This window comes from Panthera uncia (assembly GCF_023721935.1).
Source record: "Panthera uncia isolate 11264 chromosome C1 unlocalized genomic scaffold, Puncia_PCG_1.0 HiC_scaffold_3, whole genome shotgun sequence".
Lineage (NCBI taxonomy): Eukaryota > Metazoa > Chordata > Mammalia > Carnivora > Felidae > Panthera > Panthera uncia.
Genome location: NW_026057584.1, coordinates 37,536,732 through 37,557,271, shown reverse-complemented (window position 1 = coordinate 37,557,271; position 20,540 = coordinate 37,536,732). Strand labels below are relative to the sequence as shown.

The 20,540-nt window shown below is 38.4% G+C and overlaps 1 protein-coding gene and 1 long non-coding RNA gene across 2 annotated transcripts in view; one reads left to right on the top strand and one right to left on the bottom strand.

Annotated features, from left to right (window-relative positions):
* Positions 1-1,632: 1,632 nt before the first annotated feature.
* The window catches only part of RFTN2 (raftlin family member 2), a 77,746-nt gene continuing 58,838 nt past the window's right edge, over positions 1,633-20,540 (bottom strand). The window contains exons 10-11 of the mRNA XM_049615207.1: positions 14,928-15,006; positions 1,633-3,169 (exon numbers count right to left, since the gene is read on the bottom strand). Of these exons, the coding sequence (XP_049471164.1) occupies positions 2,897-3,169; positions 14,928-15,006 (352 nt within the window). The 3' untranslated portion in view covers positions 1,633-2,896. The remainder of the gene's footprint in view (positions 3,170-14,927; positions 15,007-20,540) is intronic.
* Positions 2,983-20,245, top strand: LOC125911334 (uncharacterized). The gene is made up of 3 exons (XR_007454315.1): positions 2,983-3,063; positions 3,284-3,343; positions 19,874-20,245. It is a non-coding gene; the product is annotated as an uncharacterized LOC125911334 (long non-coding RNA).

The following is a 20,540-nucleotide window of genomic DNA, read 5'->3' as shown; positions in this document are numbered from 1 at the left end:
AGCTTTGCCTAATATTCCACGATCAAACACCATCTGAGAACTTAATCATATGTCAGAACTGGCTGTATAAACTTTAGGTAATTGCACAATAAATTTCACTCTCAAGGTGTGATAAGTTGCACAACAAATATTAGTTAAATGGACGTGCCCTAAATTCTGGTAGTTTGCATTAAGCTAGTTTTCCTACATACCCAGGAGTATATTGATTTAACATGTTTAGTTACAGACCTTCACTACTGTTAGCACCTATTCCATTTGAATTCTCACTTGATTAGCCTTTTCATACAAGGATACTCTGGGGCCCTGAGGAGTTGAGAGAAGGAAATCTTTTTTAGCCTGATGCTGAAAGAGCCACAGTCCTTCCAGCCCTGAGAGAATGGTAGTGACGAATCAGGGTAGTCAGTCAAGGCTAGGAAAATGAGACAGTCCTCAGCTCGTCCGGAATGAAAGAAATGAAAACACATCTGGTACATTTATATTCAAATATATAAACAACCGCTCCTGATAAAAGATTTGGAGATAGCTGTGATCTGGATTGACTATAGCTCTGCCTCCTGCTTTTATGGGTGTCTGAAGATTCTTGAAAGCCTGTTAATTTTTCCATTTATTTTATACTGAAGGGAATTGTTGTGGTATTGATAGAGCTGCTCATCAGCTCAGTGGTGATTTTTCTGGTGAGTAGGTGTTAAATATTGCCATGAAAGATAACAGGGTGGCATTCAATCCAAATGGGAAAGCCCTAACAGGTGGTTATTGAGACCTAAGACAGGAGATACTGCATCAAGGAAAATGGCAGAACTTCACACCCACATCTATGATCTTGATGTTTTATAATTATAACTTATAGGTATTACAAATTCATATGCCAGGCCTCTAGAATTACATAGTATTATGAAAAGAACCAAATATATAGTTGACAGATAATGATTGGTCGCATCTAACTCCTTAGTCATATAGAGTCCAAGTTTTGTTACTTTTTTTTTGTTTTTAAAGAATAGACTCAAAGCTACTTATATGTATTTTAAATGCTCTAAAACCTTGGTCATTATTTCATTATAATACAGATTAAAAGCAAACTGTAAAAAAAAAAGATGATTAACACAAATTAAAAAACTTAAAAGTGATTGATAAATTCCTGACTTTTCCTTTAAATTAGAAATATAAATTTCTATCTGTGTTTAATACTTCAAATCCCCTCTATATACTGACAGAATGACATAGGAGTGTCCACCTCTTGTAGACCCTGGCATTGTGAAAACTGACGTTTCTGAGAACACTCCCTGTTTCATAACTCATGACATTGTGTGGGCTGCAGAAGTAATGCTTGTTTCTACCAAAAACTTACCAACCCTTGAATATGGGACTCAGGTTCATCTGAAAATTAAAACAAAGAAAACATTTCTGCAAATATTGTTAATAGCCATTTCCAAAGAATAATACTAAGCAAAATCTTCTTAAGTTCCTTTATACTTATCAAGATAATGCTTCTGCATGGTAGAAGTGGGATAATTCCATGTTAATCTTATCAACAATTCATGGAGATTGTCCTAGTTTAGTAATACATGTAATATGTACCTGTCATATGTATAAAATGTATAATGAGCATTTGTGTTCAAGAAAACGATAACCCAATAACAAATGACATTTTATTATTCAAATGATCTTATAATGTCAACACCAATGCTAATAAAAATATATAATATGCTAAATTCATCAATGGCAAAGTCAGTTGTAATTCCCTCGAAGATTCCCACATTTCCACAGATAAATGAAGATCCTCTATTATGTAGAATTTTTCATCTTTAACTGTTAAAGGCTGGGAAAGGCAAAGCCATCCCTATTAGGAGAGCAAGAAAAGCAGAGATGGAACAGATGGGTCTCCATACATATGAAGCTGTAAGTACCTTTCTGCTCTTCATATTATCTGCAATTTAAAATAAAGAAATTCTTTCTTTCTACCAACGTTTCTAAATGTTGAGATTGTGGGTTCTTTTCATATTGAATTTTAAGGGATGCTGCTTTGCTCTATTTCTAAGCTATTGGAAGCAATAAAGTTTAAGCTCAGTGAATCAGTATGGAGTTGGTAACATGGTGACCCTTTTTTTAAAAGCAAAGACATACAGGGGCACCTGGGTAGCTCAGTTGGTTGAATGTCCAACTCTTGATTTCGGCTCAGGTCACAATCCCAGAGTCTTGGGATCGAGCCCCATGTAGGGCTCCATGCTAAGTGTGGAGCCTGTTTAAACTTTTTCTCTCTCCCTCTGCCCCTCTGTCCCTCTGCCCTATTTATATGCTCTTGCTCTCTCTCTCCCAAAAAAAAGACAAACAAAAAGGATTTTTTTTGGAAGAATATTTTCACAAACAGGGGCTTGCTTTGTATATACATGTTACAGTTAAAGACAAAATTTGGATTATTGTTATATTCAGGAAATAGGTATTTCATTAATTAGCCCTTTACATGTATGTGAAAGAGAGGGGGATTGAAAGAGAGAGAGATTGCTTGTCAGCTTAAGTAAGATTTTGACTTCCTGAGAACTTTCTAATTAGGTGAAATACTGGCTAATATATTTAGTCTTCTTACCAGGAAATGAATGAAAAGTACATCTTGTACATTCATGAGAAACTGAAGTAGATTATTGGTTAATAACCTAATGAGACATCTGTTTAAACAGATGTTTTAGTTGAGAGAAGTGTAAACATGATTCTAAATTTACAAATACGTTGGTTATTCTTCCTTGTCTGGGAGGTTGAGCCAAAGTTTATGCAGATTAGAGGAAAGCCAGAATCTGGAAAAATTCAAAGTATTACATAAATGCAGATAAAGTAATACAATAAAGTCAGTTGGCAATTATTTTAATAGTTATTTACAGGGCCTTCCATTGCTTTACTTCATTGCTCACATACAAGTGACCTGAGTTACTCCATCTTCCTGGTCAAACTGACCGTCGTCTAATTCCCGTAGGACACTGTCATTGCTGCTGAAGCCGGAGAAGCTGCTGTACTGTGTCGGCCTCCTCTCTCTTGTCCAACACTCTCCAGAAGGAGAGAGGAGGCACTCTGCAGGTGGGTTTCTGCTGTCCATTGGTTGTGATGTGGCTGTGTCCAAACCGATGCTCCTGCTGGTGACTTTGTTCCTGTCTTCACCTTTTGTATGCCGGCTGGCTTTCCTCTGGAACACAAGAGATTGGCAACCAGGAATTAAAAAGAGGGGTGCTTTCCTGTCCTTTTGATCTAGCACATACTGTACTCGGCCTGAAACATCTCTTCCTTGCTTCTCTTCCAGATCCTGCTCATCTTTAAGGACCAACTGAGAGCCACCCTTCACAGTCTCTCCTCCTCCCAGGTAAGAATGAGCTGCCTCTCTCTTTCACAATCTTTAGTAGCTTCTTGGCACATCCTTCTCCTCACTGACAGATTGGTTGTGTACATATCTGGGCCCTCAGTGATATCTCTGGGAGAGAGAAACCTGTTGAGATCATACTTTGGGGGAACAAAGTAGGGTAGAAATACACTGAAGTTTCTATTTTTCTTCTTGGTGTTAGTTGAGATACAGACAGCAGGAAAAGTGCTTCATTGGCCACCTCATACCCATTTCACACAGGAACAGGCTGCACAGAAGAGTCACAAATAATTCTGATCATGCTTATACTGAAAGAATGCCTGGAGCGTCTTCCTAGGTCAAGCAGACCACTCTCTCTGTCCTGGTTCAAACTACTTCTGCCTGACATGGTAGGAATGCTCAGCAACCAGACCACCTTAAGCTGCAGATGCTTCTGCTGTGAAATATTTACTGAGGGCTGACAATGTCCTTGGTGCAGTTCAGAGTAAAGAGGACATGGTCTTTGCCAAGGTAATAAGTCAAAATAAGATATCTAAGCCAATAAAAGGAAATCTCAAGAAGAAAACTGTAGCAACTCAACAGGTAGATGTTCAGAATCCTGATGAGATTTCCTTACCAGGGTGTCTTTAATGCTGATAACATGACATATTAGAATGTGATCATTTACTCTTAGGAACAAAAATCTGAACAAGGATAAACAAAAAAGAGATAAAATTTAAAAAGATAAAAAAGCACACTAATTTCCCAATTTACACAGAGTTTATTATTTGGAAGTTCATTTATATGTTAGATGGAAATTAGGACTTCATTTTCCTAAATGCAACAGCTATAATTATAAAACTTAGGGAAAAAATATAGAAGTCAGATGCCCATGCCCAGGCTAGTCTTATAAAAGTTTATTAACTCAGAAGTTAGTTGAACTGTAATATATAAAATACAGAGGTATATTCTACTGACTTTCATGGCAAATATACAAAGCAAACAAACAGGTTTACTAAATCAGATTTAATGTGCTACCATGGAATGCAACCACGGTCTATGACATTGTTTGTATAGGAACGTTGCAGTCCTCAGCATGTTGCATAGAAAGGCGTATGTTGGCAGCTCTTTTTCTTGGCTGAGTTACTGGAGTCCTTGGGCAAGTTTAAGTTTATGGGTCCTGCCTCAACAAGAGCTTTCATGGTCCCAAGTCAGAGATAGTTGTGGTGGTGACATTTCCATTGGCCCCCTTGTATTCATCAGATGCAAATATCAGATCTCAAATCCTTTTCTTTTTATTGTTATTCACTAGAAGCATTAAATTTATTTTTTATTTTTTTAACATTTATTTATTTTTGAGAGAGAGAGAGAGAGCGTGTGCGCATGAGTGGGGGAGGGGCAGAGAACGAGGGAGACACAGAATCTGAAGCAGGCTCCAGGCTCTGAACTGTCAGCACGGAGCCCAAAGCGGGGTTCCAACCCATGAACTGCGAGATCATGACCTGAGCTGAAGTCAGATGCTTAACCGACTGAGCCACCCAGGCACCCCAGTAGTATTAAATTTAATACAAGCATTGGAACCTGACAGATCTACTCTTCAGGTACTGGATTTGAGAATGGCACATTTTCTCTGGCATTGGGACACTCATCAGTGAGGAGATAGCCTTTTGGCTGCAAGAAGGGCTGACGGGTACTGCCAGACTGGGCTCCTTTCTCAAGCCTGGCTACTGGCTCTTTCCCACATGTATAAAGAATTCATTCATTCTTGAATGACCTCTCAATGCTGACTGAAAGAAAATAGGAAGGCAGGGGTGCCTGGGAGCACTTGGCTGCCTAGATCTTTCCTTCTTCACCAATGCCAGGGCCAAAAGTAAATTTTGCAATAAATTCCTTATTGCATGCCAGCCAATAGAGGCCAACTCTCACATACTCAGTGAGAATTTACTTTTTAAAAAAATTTTTTTAATGTTTATTTATTTTTGAGAGAGAGAGACAGACAGACAGAGCATGAGCAGGGAAGCAACAGAGACAAAGGGAGACACAGAATCCAAAGCAGGCTCAAGGCTCCAAGCTGTCAGCACAGAGCCTGACACGGGGCTTGAAATCATGAACTGTGAGATCATGACCGGAGCCAAAGTGGGACACCTAAGCGACTGAGCCACCCAGGTGCCCCACAGTGAGAGTTTTCCTAATAAAATGTGGGTATTATTCAGAATAATAAGATATTCTTGGTAATTCACTTATAGATAAGTATTAATAAGTAAACAGCCACCAAATGTAAATTTCACATATTAAAAGATAACACAATACCTAGCAACTCTAGGTTGCTAGGTAACTCTAAAAAAGATTTCAGAACAAACACTTTTATTTTCTTTTTTTACCACATGACTCTTAATAAATACATCTTCAGCAATGATATTGCCTCCCCTACTCTACTCTCACTCCACATGAAGGAATAGCTTTTACAGCAGATCAAATTGCAATGTTCTTCTAACGTAGAGGGTAGGAGTCTGAAGCTCAACCAGTCCTGAGAGGTCATCTGCTTTAACCCCTCATTCTACGGAGGTAGGACCCAGGCCAAGAAGGAAGATAGGATTTGTCCAAGGTTAGGGAGTTTCTGGCCTTGAACTGGAGCCCAAGGATCCTATTTCATTCCCTTCACACTACATTATCCACAGCTACAAATTTATGAGTAGACTTAATGGTCAAAGATTTGTGTGTTTTCCAAATAAAATTTTTCTTCAGTTACAAAAATAATACATGTTCAGTGTAGAAAACTTGGCAAAAACAAAGAAAAAAGCACAACCTACCCACAATCCTATCTTGCAGAGATACCACTGTTAAAATCTGGTGTATTTTACTATTTCTTTCTCTAAATATGTATGTATTTGCTTATGTCCACATAAATGTATACAGCTCACTTTTCTACTTAGCACTGTATTTTGAATATTTCTCTAAATCAATAAGGAGAAATTTTCCACGCTACATTGCTAGGCTTATTCATATATCTTCTCACTTTTCTCTGATATTTTCACTATAAAATTGGAGGTAATTATACCAAGATCTGGATGCAAATGTCATCCTTGATAATGTCATCCTTGATAAAATCCATTAACTTTTGAGAATCATTCTCATTTGCTAAAAATGGGTGATTCATTTCAAATATATGAGACCCAGTGACAAGTCAGTTGATTTTAGAGTATCCTGCCATTCTGGCTTCCATTTTTCACTGTCAGTGTCTTAAAAACAAAAACAAAAGGATGAAGTCAGAATTACACCAGTAATCATAAGACATGGTCAGTGTTGTGATGAACAGGGTAGAAGAAGAGCTAAAAGATATGGTTTAGAAATAAAAACAAGGAGTGGACATTCAGGACTTCTCTTCCTTGTATGTCTCAGGCTTGGGAGAAGATCTCCCATACCTTGCCTCTGTATGTCTCAAGCAGAAGTGTAGCTCTAGTACCATTTGGAAGAGTTAGAGAAACATGCAGAGACACTACCCCAGCTTGCTCACAGAATTTGTTCCTGGGTCATTCCAGCTTGAGGTTGTCAGAATCATTCAAAACTGGTAAGGAAAGGGGTAGTGGACAACTACCTTTCCAGTCAGTTTTCCTATCCACCTTCTTCTCTGCCGTAGTGTGGGCACATGACCCAATCAGATCCAATCAGAGTCCTTCCCTGGGATTGCTATATGGACTCTAGGATAAAGAAGCTCTTTCTTTTTGATGAAGTGGCCACACTCACCTCATTAGAAGCCCTCTGCACATATGCACCTAGAAGCTGAAATAAACAGATGAAAGAGAACACCCTGGTAATGTGGAATCTCTGGTGTCAGTGCCTGAGGGCTTGGTTCTTATAGCTCTTTTTTTTTTTTTTTTTTTAATTTTTATTTAATCTTGAGAGAGAAAGAGACAGAGCGCGAGCAGGGGAGGAACAGAGAGAGAGGGAGACACAGAATCCGAAGCAGGTTCCAGGCTCTGAGCTCTCAGCACAGAGCCCGATGTGGGGCTCGAACTCACAAACCATGAGATCAGGAGCTGAGCCGAAGTCGGCCGCTTAACCGACTGAGCCACCCAGGCACCCCCTTATAGCTCTTTATTGATGTTGTAAGCTATGCTGGTATCCTTTCCACCTAGAAGCTAGTAAATTCCCTTATATACACACAGGCTAATCTGAGCAGGGTTTCTGTCCCTTACATTCCCAGGGACACCAATAGATAAGAACACAGGTGGCCTAGAAGAGAGCTGTTTTCCAGCCTGAACATTGTCCTGTGGCAACAGGGACCACTTTTTCTCTTCTGCTCACACCAGGAAAAAAACCCATTTACTTTAAGTGGAAAGCATTCCCTAGATGAAGAACCTTGTTAATGATAAAAGCAAAATGCTTTCATCTTGATTTTTGCATAATTTTCTTTGAGATACTCGATGCCCTCTATTTACCTAGCACTTGATTTGATTTCACATGGATTTCAATCAAGGATACTGACAGCTAATGAATTAAGTATGACCCTTATGGTTTTCAAATAATTTCAAATCAACTTCAAATGACTGAAAAAGTAAGAACTAAGTTTAATAATTGTCTCACTGTAAGGTAAAAAAAGAAGTTAATGTGTACATTAATATTTCTTAGTATTCATATATGATTTTATTGTAGCTACCTTGGAAAAGATCTGATTTAGAACATTTTTCTGGCTGCTGCTCCTTCACTTCTTGGTTTGTGTTAGAGAACTGATTCAACAGATGTGTCCAAGAAGTCTTTACCTCTTGAAATCATTCATTTTGAGATATATTTAAAGATAAGAATATTATTTGAATATTATTTTGCTCTCAAGAAGAAAAATAAATTAAAATGGAAACCATTAAAATTAAACTCCTGTCTCCCCAGGATCTATTCTCTCCATTTTTCTTTTAATAACAGAACTCCTCCCGGCAGTGCCTTGCAGTTTTGAGCTGGCCATGTGCTATTTCACCATGGTACCAACTCCCGGTTTCCCGGATTACATTTCCCAGTCTCCCTTGAAGATACCTGTGGTGACATAAATAAGTTCAGGTCAATAGGATGTGAGAAGAAATACGTGACTTGGGGGTCAGTGCCTTAGAAGCATCCCTGGGACTCCTCTTTCCTGCTTCTTGCAGGCTGAACACAGCAACAACTGTGGCAGCAGCCCTGGGTCCAGAGGCAGAAGCCAAATGTGGAGGGCGGCAGAGCTGACCTGTCATGAAGCAGAGCCTCGCCCCACCCTAGAGGACCTGCTCAGCTTCAGACTATGATGACAGAGAGACCCTTCTGTTGTGTTTAAATCATTCCTTATGGGTCTTTTTTTAGTATAGCATCTTAGTAACTACTTACCAATTAATAATGAATGAATAAGTTGTTGGGTGACTAATGCTTTTCAGCTTAATTTTCCCCAACTTTCCTATTAAGAAAAATTTCAAGTATACAGAAAGTTTAAAGGACAGTACAACAAACACCATATATTCACTACCTAATTCTAAACTTGTTGATACTGTGCTATATTTCTCATATATACATATGTTTTTTACAACATCAAAAAACATTCCCGGGGCACCTAGATAGCTCAGTTGGTTGAGCGTCCTACTCTTGATTTGTGTTCAGGTCATGATCCCAGGGTTGTGGGATCAAGCCGCTCATTGGGCTCTATGCTAAGTGTGGACCCTTCTTAAGACTCTCTCTCTCTCTCTCTCTCTCTCTCTCTCTCTCGGCGCCTGGGTGGCTCAGTCGGTTAAGTGTCTGACTTCAGCTCAGGTCATGATTTCACAGTCTGTGAGTTCAAGCCCCGCGTTGGACTCTGTGCTGACAGCTCAGGGAGGCTGCTTCAGATTCTGTGTCTCCCTCTCTCTCTGCCCCTCCCCTGCTCATGCTCTGTCTCTTTCTGTCTCAAAAATAAATAAAAACATTAAAAAAAATTAAAAAGATTCTCTCTCTCTTCCTCTGCCCCTCCCTCTCTCTCTCTCTAAAATAAAAAAAAAAAAGTTAAAACAAATTAAAAAAAAGAATTCCTGCATACTAGCTGAAAGCAATTTTTAGCTGGAGAAAATGGAGGGTCGTTAGGCATTTCTAGATTCTTCTTCAATTTCTCCACAGAGTTAGTAGTGCTTAATCATCTAGTATTGAAAGAAAAACATTCCTACTGAAAACAAAAGCAACATTTCACTTCTCATGACAAGGCAATGTGGCAAGCCCACTACATGTTTTCTCACTGAATCCTCCTCACAAACCTGTGGTAAGTACCTATGTTGTCCATCTTTTACGGATGAGGACATGGAGGCTTGCAGATTGTGACACACACACACACACACACACACACACACACTATCCCCTGGCATCCTTTTCATGTTTTGTTTTCTACTCCTAAGAACACCACAGAATGGAAACTCTATTCTGAATTAGTGGAAACTAAATACTTTTAAATGACCTTTGTTTCTTTTAAATAATTATCAAAGGGAAGTGGGCTGAAGAATTTAACTGAAATAGAGACTTTTAGGTAAAAAAAAAATCAATGAATTTTGAGTATTCAAAAGAAACAAAAAAGTTAAGAAAAGTATTTTGGAAGAAAAGTTGGGAACATTTTAATAGATGGAGGTAAAATCCTGGTTGGAGTCTTTTATTCTACTGAATGTAAAATAATTGAATTTATTTAGAGGCCTCTCTCCAAAATAAAGAAAAATACAAATAGATGAAAGGAACAAGACAGAAAGACCTTGGTTTATCATCCTGTGTAGCCTTACTTCATAAGAATTTCATTACCCAAGGACAGTCTTTAGTGAAGGACAAAGATGTAAAAAATTTTAGTCTGTGTGATTTATAAAGCAATCTTTTAATTTTTAAATTATTATATACTAGGGGTGCCTGGGTGGCTCAGTCGGTTAAGCATCCGACTTCGGCTCAGGTCGTGATCTCGTGGTCCGTGAGTTCAAGCCCCGCGTTGGGCTCTGTGCTGACAGCTCAGAGCCTGGAGCCTGCTTCTGATTCTATGTCTCCCTCTCTCTCTGACCCTCCCTCCATTCATGCTCTGTCTCTCTCTCTCTCAAAAATAAACGTTAAAAAAAATTTAAAAAAATTATTATATACTAAAAGTGTATAGTTCTATAAATTTCAACACTTATGTATAGTTTTGTGTAACTATAATAAGACATGTAACAGTTTCATTACCTCTTGCAAACTCCCTGTGTGATCCCTTTATCACTTCCCTTCCCCAAATCCCTAATTCCTAGCAACCACTGACCTGTTCTCCACATTATATCATTATCTCTTTGAGACTATCATATAAATGGAATATTTTTTATTATTTCTAAATTGCAATATGATTAACATACAGAGCTATATTAATTTCAGGTTACAAACAGTGATTCAACAATTATATACATTACTCAGTGCTCATCATAAGTGTACTTTTTTTTAAAATATGAAATTTATTGTCAAATTGGTTTCCATACAACACCCAGTGCTCATCCCAACAGGTGCTCTCCCCAACACCCACCACCTACCCTCGCCTCCCTTGATAAGTGTACTCTTAACCCCCATCATCTATTTCATCCATCCCCCTTCCCCCAGCCTCTCCTCCGCTAACCACCGGTTTGTTCTCTATATATAGGAGCCTGTTTTTTTGTTTGTCTCTTTTTTTCTTTGTTCATTTGTTTTGTTTCTTAAATTCTACTTATGAGTGAAATCATACAGCATTTGTCTTTCTCAGACTTATTTCACTTAGCATCATACTGTCAAGATCTATCCATGTTGTTGCTAATGGCAAGACTTTGTTCTTTTTTATGGCTGAGTAATACTCCATTGTATGTATATACCACACCTTCTCTCTCTATTCATCTATTGATGGACACTTAGGTTGCTTCCATATCTTGGCTATTGTAAACAATGCTGCAATAGATATAGGGGTACATATCTCTTTTTGAATTAGTGTTTTCATATTTTTGGGTAAATGCCCAGAAGTGGAATTACTGGATCATAATGGTATTTCTATTTTTAAGTTTTTGAGGAACTTCCATACAGTTTTCCACAGAGGCTGCACCAATTTGTACTCCCACCAATAGTGCACAAGGATTCCTTATTCTTCACATCCTTGCCAATACTTGTTATTTCTTATCTTTTTTATATTAGCCATTCTGACTGGTATGAGGCGATCTCTCACTGTGGCTTTGATTGCATTTCCCTGATGATGAGTGATGTTGAGCATCTTTCCATGTGTGTGTGGGACATCTGTATGCTTCTTTGGAGAAATGTCAGTCTTCTGCCCATTTTTAATTGGATTATTTGTTTTTGTGCGTGTGTTAAGTTGTGTAGGTTCTTTATATATATTTTGGATAGTAACCTTTTATCAGATATGTCTTTTGCAAATATCTCCTCCAATTCAGTAGGTTACCTTTTTTTTTTTTTTTTTTTGTAAATTTTTCACTCTGTAACCTTTTGAAACTGACTTCTTTTAATCAGCATGCTTTTGCAATTAATTCAACTCCTTGTGTATATAATTATTTCATTCCTTTTTATTTCTGAGTAGTATTTTATTGTATGAATGTACCATAGTTGTTTAGCCATTCACCTGTTGAAGACACTTGAATTGTCTCCAGTTTTTGGAGATTATGAATAGAACTGACATAAACATTTCTGTTCCATTTATATTTCAATTTCTATTTCTCTAGGGTGAATACCCAAGAGTGGTTTTGCTGGGTCATATTGTAAGTGTGTGTTTAACCTCAAAAGAAGTTGCCAATTGTTTTTCCAGAGTGGTTGTATCATTCTGCATTCCTACTAGCTTTGTTTGAATGTTCCAATTGCCCTTCTCCTTTACTAGTTCTTGGTATTGTCAGTATTTTTTATTTTAGTCATTCTCAATGGTGCAGAGTAGTATCTCATTACGGTTTTCATTGCATTTCCCTAATGGCTAATGATTTAAATGACTTTTTAAGTGCTTATTTCTCATCTACATCCTTGTTGGTGAGGTGTCCAAGTCTCTACGCTATTTTTTAGAGTTGTTTGTTCAGTTTTTAGAGTTCTTGGTACATTCAAGATACAAGTTCTCTGTTATATATGTGATTTCAAGGTTTTTTTTCTCCTAATCCATGGTTTGCTTTTTCACTTTCTTAAAAAATTCTCAAGCTATCTGGAAAATTTATTAAAACATATCTGTGAAATAAAAAACCAAATTCTAAAAGTAAAGGTCTTAAACTCAAAATGGATTAAAGACCTAAATGTAGGATCTGAAACCATACAAACTTCTAAAAGAAAACATAGGCAGTAATCTCTTGGACGTTGATCTGAACAACATTTTCCTGGATATGTCTCATCAAGCAAGGATAACAAAAGCAAAAATAAACTATTGGGATTACATCAAACTAGAAAGCTTTAGCACAGCAAAGGAAATCATCGGCAAAATGAAAAGGCAACCTACTTAGAGGGAGAAGATATTTACGAATGATATATAGGATAAGAAGTTAACATCTAAAATATATAAAGAATGCATACAACTCAACACCAAAAAAAAATAAATAAATAAAAGTGTGATTAAAAAATGGGCAGAGGACCTGAACAGACATTTCTCCAAAGAAGACATATAGATGTCCAACACACACATAAAAAGATGGCTCAACATTCACCATCAGGGAAGTAGAACTCAAAGCCAGACACCAGTCAAATTGGCAAGGATGTGGAGAATAAGGAATCCTTGTGCATTGTTGGTAGGAGTGTAAATTGGTGTAGCCACTGTGGAAGACTGTACGGAGGTTCTTCAAAAACTTAAAAATAGAAATACCATTATGATCCAGTAATTCCACTTCTGGGCATTTACCCCACAAATATGAAGACACAAATTCAAAAAGAGATATGTACCCCTATGTCTATTGCAGCATTATTTACAATAGCCAAGGTATGGAAACAACCCAAGCGTCCACTGATAAATGAATAGATAAGGAAGGTGTGGTATACACACACAATGGAATATTGCTTGGCCATAAAAAAGAACAAAGTCTTGCCATTAGCAACAACATGGATAGATGTAGAGAGTATAACGCTAAGTAAGATAAGTCAAAGACAATACCATATGATTTCACTTATATGTGGAATCTAAAAAACAAAACAAACAAAAAATTTAAAACACAGAGAATAATAAATACAGAAAGCAAATTGGTGGTTGACGGTGAGAAAGGGGTGGAAGGACGGGCAAAATAGGTGAAGGGGATTAAGGTATAAACTCCAGCTATAAAGTAAGTTAAGTCATGAAGATGAAAAGTACAACATAGGAAAGAGAGTCAATAGCATTGTAATAATGTTGTATGGTGACAGATGGTAACTACACTTACGGTGGTAATCACTGCATAATGTATAGAATTGTTGAATCGCTAAGTTGTGCACCTGAAACTAATATAACCTATGTCAACTATACTTCAATATTAAATATAAAATAATAAATAAAAGCTAAAATTAAGGATGAAAAAAAGTAGCTTCAGAGGTCAAGACAGAGAATGCACAGGTGTGTTGCAATATTAGGCACACCCACTTCCAAAAAACTTTTCCTTTACCCTCTTATTTCAGTACCCGAGGCCTACAAATTAAACTAACAAAAGATAGATTAAGAGGAGAAAAGATTTATTTTGGATGTACATGGGGCTTCACAGAGAAAAAGTGAAAACCCAAAGAGGCAGTTAGACTGAAAGCTTATACATGATTTTAACAAAGGATGATAGATTGTGGAGAAGTGACTAGACAAAGGAACAGGGTTTTGAGCTTCTATGGGCAGCAAATTGTGGAAAGGTAAGTATATGGGGAACCTAAGGGAAGATCAAGGTTATTTTAGTAAGATTTATTTATGTAGACCCAAGTCAGTGCTGTCTCCAGTGAGGAATCATCTCTAGTGATTAGGAGTCTTCTCCTATTCCTGGTATAGGAGAGGAAGACAACTTTACAAATGGAAATTTATGTTACCTTTTTTAAAAAAAGATTTTATTTTTAAGTAATCTCTACACCCAATGTGGGGGTTGAACTTACAATACAAGAGTCACCTGCTCTACCGACTGAGCCAGCCAGGTACCCTTACATTAACTTTAAAAAGGGAAATTTATGCCCCGTTTTTATGAGAAAGGGAGAGGGTAGAAAGTTACTCCTATGTCTGTGTTTCTTAATTACCTTCAGCTCAAAATAATCCTTTGCCAAAGTGGCAAATTTGGGGGTAACATATTTTGATCCCCTTTGGAGCTGTCTCATGTCACCTGTTACTGGCACATTTCCTTTGTTGTTATGTTGTTTTGGAGACTATTTCCATATGGAGTCCACATTTCCTCATCTGTATTCACCATTTTGAATTACAACGTGAGTTTAAGGATTAACTGCTTCCATAGAACATTTGGTTAATAAAGCATTGGGACACCTGGGACTCAGTTGGTTAAGCGTCTGATTCTTGATTTTGGCTCAGGTCATGCTCTCACGTTCGTTCGTGGGACTGAGCCCAGTGTTGGGCTCCACACCACCGCTTGGGATTCTCTCTCTGCCCCTCCTCCACTCGAGCCCAACTTTGAGTGTGTGCACTCTCTCTCTCTCAAAATAAATAAATAAACTTAAAAAAAAAAACATCATTTTTACTCACTTCTGGTGTTTGAGCAGCTGAATTCCACATAACTGGTCTCTGAAGGAACACAACCTGCTTTGTAGCCAAATTCCCTTCACTGCAAATTAAAACAATAGCATTAGTATTTGCGAATTAGTAATCCTCTATATTTCGTACTTGGCTAGAATATTCCACCTGTATTCTTTGTAAAATAATCTTATTCAAAAATGATTATAAATATGATTCTATATAAATATGATTCTATTTGATTCCTAAGGAAAAACAAGAAAAAATGCCTAAAAAATGAATACAGTCATTACAAAAGAAAAATTTATTTAAAAGTTGTAATCTCAATGTGCTAACGTAACTATTTTATCTTCTTTTGCCCCCTCCTAATCTTCTTTATCAACATGTGAATTTCTGCAGGTCTGTAACCACTACATATTTGCATTTCTGTGTTCTATACTTTTCACTGAACACCCTTTCCTTGTTTGTGCACTGGTGATCGTATTCTTAATAGCTTCAGATTATCTCAAAGAATTAAGATACTAAAATGTATTAAGTCTTTCCTATGTGACTGGAAAATTAGGTTGTTTCCAGTTTTTTTGCTACTTTTAAATAATGTTGCTATAAGACATGTATAGTCTTCCTTATTCTTATGACTTATTTCCTTGAGATAAATTCTTAGGAGTAGGATTATTAGGTCAAAAGGGTATGATTTAAGCTTCTTGGTATGCATTGTCAAATTTGCCTTATAAAAAGAAGAGACCAATTTGGGCTGCCACATGTGAGAGATTGTATATACATTTTCAATTGAAGGACTTGAGCCACAGCTAGTTTTATTTTCAGATGCTTCTTTGTAGTCAGCTACTCAGTATTCTCCTTATTTAACTATCATCATGGCAAATTACCCCTTGCCAAAGACTACTTGGGGTTTGTATTTCTCTGAAATGCTTTTCACAGTCTCCATGGATTTATGGGGAGGAGTGTCTGTAGCTAATGTTGCTCAGTTACGACTTTTATTATGCAAAAAACCCAAACAAAACCTCACTATTAGCTGCATTTTATGCTGAGCTCTTTTTCTGGAAAACAAACGCAACATTGAAACTCTGGCCCTAGTGGTATATGTCAGCCCCACACCATTTGAAAATCCCCACTTTACTGATACTGTTGAATTTTGAGAAACCGCAAAATTTCCCCCAGAGTGTTACTGAGAGACTGCTGCTTTTTTATTTTTATTTTTAAAAGAATGCTTCTAGTCTAATCTCATTTTAGTTTGATCTTATCTTCGATTAGAAGAAAAGACTTGGTATGAAGTACAGTTGACCCTTGAACAACGAGGGGGTTAGGGGCATTAACCTCCTCCCTGCCACAGTAAAAAATCCATGTATAACTTTTGATTACCCCAAAACTTAACTACTAATAGCCTGCTGTCGACTAGGAGCCTTACTGATTATATAAACAATCAACACATATTTTGTATGTGGTGTGTATCATATACTGTATTCCTACAATAAAGTAAACTAGAGAAAAGAAAATGTCGTGAAGAAAATTATAAGGAAGAGAAAATACATTTACGGTTTTGTACTATATTTATCAAAACAAACCTGCTTATAAGTGGACCTGTGCAATTCAAACCCATGTAGTTCAAGGGTCAACTGTATATTGTACCTTTGAGAACAATCATCAGGACACATGGGTTATGACACAGGCATACAGAGAAGGAACCAGCAGTGTACAGAATAGGCTGTCTGTTTGGGAGGTACAGAATATGCTGGAAAAGGCTGAGGCTTTGGAGCCTAAGAGTTCCTGGGTTCAATCCCAACTGTACCATAATAGCTGATGAGACCACCTAATAGCTGGTAAAATTTGGCAAAATTTTAGACTCTCTGCACTTCATTTCCTATCATGACTTTGTGAAGGATAGATATGTTGATGTGCATGAACACCTTCACTGTGCCTGGCACTAGAAGAAGTACAACAAATGTGATTTCCTTCTACTTTTTCTATCTGTTTAATGAAATGTAGGGTGGAGTTAAGTGGGAGGGAAATGTCTCAGAATCAAAAATCCCTTCCAGAGAGAAAAGTCAAGGGAAGGAGAGGGTACCCGAGAATACAGAGGACATTTCTGGGTAATGGTCAAAGTGTGTGATTCAGGTAGAGAAAGCCACGAGAGGACCAGGCCTCGAGCTATGGAAAGATGAGAAACCAGAATTTCTCTTCTTGAATAGAAAGCAGGAGAAGGTCAAGGTAGGGATTGTGAGTGACCCTGGAGTGAGTACTTTCCAACACATTACAGGATGTGAATATACATGAAATCTGAATGTCCTAGGGTGTGGTTTGACTTAGAGCAGGCTTCTCAACCTTTACTAATGGGGTAAAATAGTAAATGCAGAGATAGCTTCTTTGCTGACTGTAATAGGACAGTCTTCACATGCCCAGATAAGGCTGTGGAAGGTCAGCATCTTCCCAGCTCTTGGGGAGGTCCTTAGAACAAGTTCTTCGGTTTGAAATATGTCTGAGATTGCTATGTCCCTAGTTTTCTGAGGGCCATTCTGATTTTTTTTTACAGTGTTAAGTTTTATTTTTAAATTATTTTTAAGTTTATTTATTTGAGAAAATCTCTATACCCAACATGAGGCTTGAACTCACAACCCAGAGATCAAGAGTTGCATGCTCTTCTGACTGAGCCAGCCAGGCACCCTAAGGCCATTCTGATTTAAAATAGGTCCTACTAATTATCAACAGTAGTGGAACTGTGGAAAGAGCCTAAATGTCCATGGACTGATAAATGGAAAGAAGGTTTGGCATGTATATATATATATATATATATATATATATATGATGGAATATTACTTAGCCATCAAAAAGAATGAAATCTTGGGGACACCTGGGTGGCTCAGTCGGTTGAGTGGATGACTTCAGGTCAGGTCATGATCTCCCAGTTTGTGAGTTGGAGCTCCACATCAGGCTCACTGCTGACAGTGCAGAGCCTGCTTTAGATCCTCCTTCCCTCTCTCTTTGCCCTTCCCCGACTCGTGCTATCTCTTTCTCTCAAAAATAAATAAGCATTAAAAAAAAAAGAATGAAATCTTGCCATTTGCAATGACGTGGATGGAGCTAAAGTATATTATGCTATGCGAAGTAAGTCAGAGAAAGACAAATGTATGATTTCACTCATATGTAGAATTTAAGAAACAAAACATGAACATATGGGAAAGGGAAAAAAAAGAATGAGAGGGAAACAAACTATAAGACATTCTTAAATACAGAGAACAAACTGAGGGTTGATGGAGGGAGGTGGGTGGGGGATGGGCTAGAAGAGTGATGGGTGTTAAGGAGGGCACTAGTGACAAGCCCTGGGTGTTGTATGTAAATGCTGAATCACTAAATTCTACTCCTGAAACTAATATTGCACTGTATGTTAATGAACTAGAAGAACTAGAATTTAAACTTGAAAAAGAAAAAAGAAAATAGGTCCTGCTATTTCCAGAACATCTGTGAGACACGGAACTCCTTTTGGTTTAGAGAATCTAAGCATGGTAGAACTAAGGGACAGAAGCCTGACAGAGCAACAACTATCTGAAAGGGTGAGTGCCTCACAGCCTCAGTGGCTCTGGAGGTAATTCTGTCTGCTGAGCTGGGATAGGATATTTGTCCTGTAGCACAGTTTCTGAAAGGATTTGACTGGTGGTGTCATTACTTGACCAGGGAGGGTTCGCATGCCCTGGATACTCAGAGGACAGGGCCTACATCTCCTATTCCCTACAGCAATTTTCATCCAAAAAGTGTTAGTTAACTGAGTAACTTGGTATTTTTCTGAGAGGAATTTAAAACTCTTCACATCCTCTTCCAGACTATTATTAGTGGGCAATCATGCTTTGATGTCATAGAAAATGAACACGGCTTCTGAGAAATGGCAGATTTTCACACAAGTGCTGAAAGAGTTCTGGCACAACCTGTGTTGGTCAAGAGCATAAGCTTCAAGGATAAGCTGGCCAAGGAAATAGTCTGCAAAGGTGTAAAACCATCCACTAGTTCTTCCTTTCTGAGGGCAGCAAATAATCCCTTGTGCCACTGTCAGCATGAGGGACGGGTCAGCCACTTCAGGCCTGGAGAGGCTAAGTTTCCTGCAGGCAATGATGGGGAGCAGGGTGAGGTATAAAAGGGCCCAGATGGGGGAAGGGAAAGGAGGGTCATTAGGACAGAAGGACCAGGAAAGTATCATGACTTTAGAGGCCAAAGTCCATGTGCGACCTGAGGCACTGGTCCAAACTGAAGGAGATAAAACAAAGGTCAGATCTGTGAGGCCTAGCGGAAAATGCAGTTGGTGGGAGAAGCCAGTGTCAGATCCACGCATCTCACCAGACCGAACCAGGTGAAGTAGAGTGAAAGGGTAAAGCCTGAGTCAGTGTCAGGTTCACACCTAGAATCAGACAAACACCAGAGGGCAGGTGTGGACCTAGAAGAAGCAGGAGAGGCCACCAGTATTGCTGTTGTCCCTGGGACATGGGCTCTTTTGCTCTTTGTCTTGGTATTATGCTCACCTCTTAATGTGGGCATACACTACTATAGGGTCTGGGGAGTGAGCATAAGCGTAAGGAATCAGGCCACAGATGGGGAAGAAAGTGGGTTTTTGACCAGTTCTACAGCTTTACACTACAAAATGTGGGGACACATCCTTTTTCTGTGATATATTTATTGGAGAGGATGTTGAGTGTGGGGGAAACAGCATGTATATGACTTTAGAGTCAGACCAATGCTGGGTTTCCATCTGAGTTTTGCTGCTTACTAGCTATGTGATGATGAGCTAGTTACTCAGACTTTCTGAGCCTCCCATTTCTCTTCTGTAAAACAGGTGGTCCAAACAATATCTGTGAGGTGATGGAAGTAAAGTTCTTAGCACAGATCCTGGAGCACAGTAGATGCTTTATAAATGTTTCCTTCTCTCTTCCCTACCTTCTTCTATGCCTTTCATATGAAAGCAAAAAGAAGACTTTCCATTTGGGTGTTGTTTAAAGGAGAGAGGTTTGCTATGGCATCAACAGACTACTAAGAAAGAGACTAGCTTCCCAACAACAGAAGATCTCATGGACTAAAGTAAGAAGGGTAACTTGGAGGGGCGCTGGGGTGGTTCAGTCGGTTGAGCGGCTGACTTTGGCTCAGGTCATGGTCTCACGGTTCGTGAATTTGGGCTCTGTGCTAACAGCTCGGAGCCTGGAGCCTGCTTCGGATTCTGTGTCTCCCTCTCTCTCTGCCCCTGTCCTGCTCACACTGTCTCTCTCTCTCAAAAATAAATATAGGTTAAAAGAAAAAAGAAGGATAACTTGGATTTGTGTAGTGCTTTTGGTACACTATTTTCCTTGTTAATGAGCACTTTTGCTTCTTATGATAGCCACCCCCCTTTTTAAAAAGGCTTGATTTTTAAGTAATCTCTACACCCAATGTGGGGCTTGAACCTAGAACCCAGAGATCAAGAGTCACATGCTCCACCGACAGAGCTGGTCAGGCGTCCCTCTTATGATAGCCCTTTGAGGTGCGCAGAGAAGATATTATTTTATCCATTTTATGGATAAGGAAATTGAGACTCAGAGTTTTTAAGAGTTTTGTCTTGGGTCTTCTCTATTTCCCACAACACCATACTATCTCTAC